The sequence below is a fragment of the Eufriesea mexicana genome, unplaced genomic scaffold (genome assembly GCF_001483705.2).
Source record: "Eufriesea mexicana isolate 0111107269 unplaced genomic scaffold, ASM148370v2 scaffold2534, whole genome shotgun sequence".
NCBI classification, from domain to species: Eukaryota; Metazoa; Arthropoda; class Insecta; order Hymenoptera; family Apidae; genus Eufriesea; species Eufriesea mexicana.
Window position 1 is genome coordinate 707,103 of NW_016910610.1, and position 3,857 is coordinate 710,959.

Consider the following 3,857-nt stretch of genomic DNA (forward strand, 5'->3'; position numbering starts at 1 on the left):
AGGGAAAGAAGATACAGAGGAAAGGCAAACTTTGCTACGTGAATTAGAAGAATTGAAAGTTAAAGAGGATCAGTTGAAAACACAAATTACTAAATTCAGCGATGCTGATCCAGAAGTTATTGCTAAACTTGGAGAAAAAGCACAGGTATAAAATTATTAAAAATATACAATTTACCTTAATTACAGCTTCGTTATCTTTCAGAAATATAAAGAAGCTACAAATACATGGACAGATAACATTTTTGCTATACAAAGTTGGTGCAAAAACAAATTTGATATATCCCAAGGATGTCTTAATAAACATTTTAACATTCCAGATGATTTAGATTACAAAGAATAAATATATTTAAAATCCTATATGTTTATTTTTTATACATACCATTCGACTAAAATTCCTTTTGTGACATTTACCATGATTTGTTTTCTTTCGCTTTAAGCAAAAGAAATTAAACGTTTACTTCGTTTATAATTCGTATACAACATTAACATGTATGCGATCAACCATTGAATACGTTCGTCTCAAATCTCTAGATGGGAAAATCAGTTTAGTAACAATTGTCGATATGAATCCTAGTAACAAAATTTTATGTAACCATGATTCATGTGTAAATTGACAATATTTTTACAAATTAAGATAGATATATAAAATGAAAAGACAAAACATAACAAATCCTTAATACTATTGTATTGTACGTCATTCAATAAAATTTAAATTTTGTATGGATTATATTGCCAATCACAGGTAGAACTTCAGTAATATTTTACTAAAACGCCCCCTGTAAAAGCATTTCAAGTTTCCATGAACTATTACATCAGCCATTAAAATACCCTGTGTTCAAGCTCAGAGGAAACCAGTAGTTATACATCGATCGAAGCATCTATTGAGAGTCAGACTACAGACGACAGTGATATTTTGTTCACGTGGGTGTTAGTCACTTAAAGTAAGTTCAATTTTCTTTTTTTTTTTTTTTAAACATTTGGAAGTACCGATCAATATATTTATGAATATATTTTTTTGTTAAATTATTATTTCTAATAGAAATTTTAAAAAATTGTGTAAATCGTTAAAGGATTTACTTTGAAATTTTATTATGCATGGCGTTTATAACACGTGTAATTGAATCATGGTTCTTGAGAATCCGTAATCGACAGAACTATAAAATTTGTGATTATATTTTTGTAATAATTTTCATTTCTTTTATTGAAGTACAAAATTAACGTTACGTAACCCAACTATCCTTGAACTGCTGCTCTATTATTACGTTTTCGTTACTAAAAAGTTTTAAGTTTTTCAATAAAATTCAGTCTTCTTATTTCTAGTAATTAGTGTTAATAAAAATATTAAAAATTTGTATTAATACATTTATAATATTGAGATTATAACGTATAGGTGACATGCATGTGTGTTTAAGACTTTTTTTTATAAAGTAATTTATTTTTGGTATTTTGCGTGTTTGTACGTTTAGTGTTTTACGTTTATATATCAAGTATTGCGTAATATTTGACGTGTGTTTATTTAAACATTTGAATAAATCATTTTTTTTATAAGTTATCTTTTTATGTTACCATAGTTAATATAAATGTATTACTTGTATTATGATATTAGTTTTGTAATTTATTTTGTAAATTTTGTATATATTCATGGTTACGTTAGTTTTTTATCCATTTGTAGTTGTAACAATGTGCATGGACTGACAGTGCAACACTGAAGCATAAAATGCGATTTATTTAAGGAATTTATGAATCAGATGTTGATTTATTAAATTCTTATTCCGATTAGATTAGATTGAGATACTGTATTCAGACATAGTTCATTTGACCTTTAGACAAATGATAATGACGTCAATGTCATAATTGCATTAGAAATCAAATTCTTTTATATTTTATATGAAATATATTATTGTCTTATTACATCTCTCCTTTCAAAATTTTAATTACTAACTAAGTAATAATTTCAAATTATTATATTCTCGCTTACTATTCTGTGTGTCGAGTACATTTTGACACGTGTTGAGCGGAAAATATAACGCGCTTCAAATATCGCAAAAAGAAAAGTGAATCAAAATTATTGAAAATTTATCTTATAAGCACAGTGGATTGACAAAGAAATGTCAGAATGTATATTATTATGTAAAAAATTTGTTTCAGACTAGTAAATAATGGGCGTTCCGGCTGGTGATCCAGAAAAAGGAAAAAAGGTAATAAAAATTAAAAATACAAAAATTTTAATAATTGTTTTGTATGTTATTTAATTCTAAACGTGATTAAAATTTTGTTTACTTTAAATTTTTATCTGAAAACGTGTGTGAAATTTTGGTCTCGTGACGTATGAGAAACGTTGATACATACGACGTAACACGTGATTCAACGTCACAAGAATTTTAATTCCCTTAGACATGTGATGGATTTGACGTTTTATTTCGATTTTTATGCGCTTCAATGGTTATATCGTGACTACTATTTACGTTTGAAATAAAATTTCTATAAAATTAATTTTCATTGTTCTTGTATGAAATATTTATTTATGTTTTAAATATAATTTTTTCTTTTTGATAGATTTTTGTACAAAAATGTGCCCAATGCCATACAATAGAAGCTGGTGGTAAACACAAAGTAGGACCTAATCTTCATGGAGTAGTAGGTAGGAAAACTGGGCAGGCACCAGGTTACAGTTACACGGATGCAAACAAAGCAAAAGGTATATTTTTCTTCAAAGTATTTTTTAATGTAATAATTGCAGCTTTGAAAAAAAACATAAATTATTTACATATTATTTTAGGCATCACATGGAATAGGGATACCTTGTTCGAATATCTTGAAAATCCTAAGAAGTACATTCCCGGTACAAAAATGGTGTTTGCTGGTATAAAGAAACCTCAAGAACGTGCTGATTTAATTGCATATATGGAACAAGAATCTAAGTAAGCTTAACACTTATCGAAAATGATGAAGCACGCTAGACGTGCTTGACCGATATAGAGAAATTTAGTACTAATTTCATTTCAAACCTCATGAACATCCTACTACAATTCATTCGATTCATTCATTGATTCTTCCTCATCTGGTACTCAAGAGTTTACGAAGTCTGAATAGTTACAAATTGTTGTTAATTATAAGTAGGTGTGTCATTCATGTACACTGACAGGAGTTGGACTAGAATTATCTAGAACTAGCTCTGCTACGTAATTAAAGATATTTGAGTGCTCTCTTGCGGTGGCTGAGCCATACATAGATTGTGCACTATTATTTATTTGTGAACTGTTAAAATTGTCCTATGAACTGTTACAATGTAATACAGGAATATGACAATATAAGTTTGACGATAAATTTTTAATTTCCATTTTTGCTGTATTAACGAAAACCAAGTATTTCAGTGTTAAAGATATACCAAAGTACAAAAAGGCAATAAAGTGATATGCCATGTTAATAATTTACATTACAATTTCACTGATATTAAAAGAATTGTATTAATTATGTGAGGAAGGAAATAGTGTCAATAGTAAAAGTTTAAGAATTCTATTCGAAAAAAATGAATGGAAATAAAATAAATAAAATAAATAAATTTAATTGTACTAGTTTAAATATTAAAATCCATATTAAAATAGTTAATTTAGATTAGTATTTGTATTACTGTGATAAGAAGAAGGAAGGATGCGGTTAAAAACGCCAGGAAGTAATGGCTTATTCGCGTTTTTATACAATCTTCTGGCAAGAATTACCGCATTTGAACTTGGTAGTTCGTGAAATTACTTTTCGTTCTTCACTTTCAACTTTTAGTTTGAATTTACAATGGAAAATACTTCCGATGCGTTTAAAGAACAGGAGACATCGAGTGATAATATTAGTCATGTAGGGAA

General features: G+C 27.8%; 4 protein-coding genes across 5 annotated transcripts in view; 3 read left to right on the forward strand and 1 right to left on the reverse strand.

Moving 5' to 3' along the window:
- LOC108550137 (meiotic nuclear division protein 1 homolog) overlaps positions 1-340 on the forward strand; it is a 989-nt gene extending 649 nt beyond the window's left edge. Inside the window, exons 3-4 of the mRNA XM_017903797.1 lie at positions 3-145; positions 203-340. Of these exons, the coding sequence (XP_017759286.1) occupies positions 3-145; positions 203-340 (281 nt within the window). The remainder of the gene's footprint in view (positions 1-2; positions 146-202) is intronic.
- The window catches only part of Tfb5 (transcription factor B5), a 1,411-nt gene extending 929 nt beyond the window's left edge, over positions 1-482 (reverse strand). For both annotated transcript variants that reach the window (XM_017903799.1, XM_017903800.1), the window contains exon 1: positions 380-482. In XM_017903799.1, coding sequence (XP_017759288.1) covers positions 380-414 — 35 coding nt within the window. In that variant the 5' untranslated portion in view covers positions 415-482. The remainder of the gene's footprint in view (positions 1-379) is intronic.
- A 361-nt stretch (positions 483-843) lies between these two features.
- On the forward strand, positions 844-3,430 carry CytC (mitochondrial cytochrome C). The gene is made up of 4 exons (XM_017903774.1): positions 844-941; positions 2,149-2,198; positions 2,557-2,698; positions 2,780-3,430. The coding sequence occupies exons 2-4, from the start codon at positions 2,160-2,162 to the stop codon at positions 2,923-2,925; spliced, it is 327 nt and encodes a 108-aa protein (XP_017759263.1). The 5' UTR covers positions 844-941; positions 2,149-2,159; the 3' UTR covers positions 2,926-3,430.
- A 194-nt stretch (positions 3,431-3,624) lies between these two features.
- Positions 3,625-3,857, forward strand: part of LOC108550122 (putative protein TPRXL) — a 27,938-nt gene continuing 27,705 nt past the window's right edge. Inside the window, exon 1 of the mRNA XM_017903770.1 lies at positions 3,625-3,853. Coding sequence (XP_017759259.1) covers positions 3,790-3,853 — 64 coding nt within the window. The 5' untranslated portion in view covers positions 3,625-3,789. The remainder of the gene's footprint in view (positions 3,854-3,857) is intronic.

Bases quoted from the DNA above. Each gene is read 5' to 3' on its own strand.
- CytC (XM_017903774.1), top strand. From the start codon at position 2,160: ATGGGCGTTCCGGCTGGTGATCCAGAAAAAGGAAAAAAG. The intron at 2,199-2,556 runs GTAATAAAAATT...TCTTTTTGATAG, and splicing joins ATCCAGAAAAAGGAAAAAAG to ATTTTTGTACAAAAATGTGC. The intron at 2,699-2,779 runs GTATATTTTTCT...ATATTATTTTAG, and splicing joins GGATGCAAACAAAGCAAAAG to GCATCACATGGAATAGGGAT.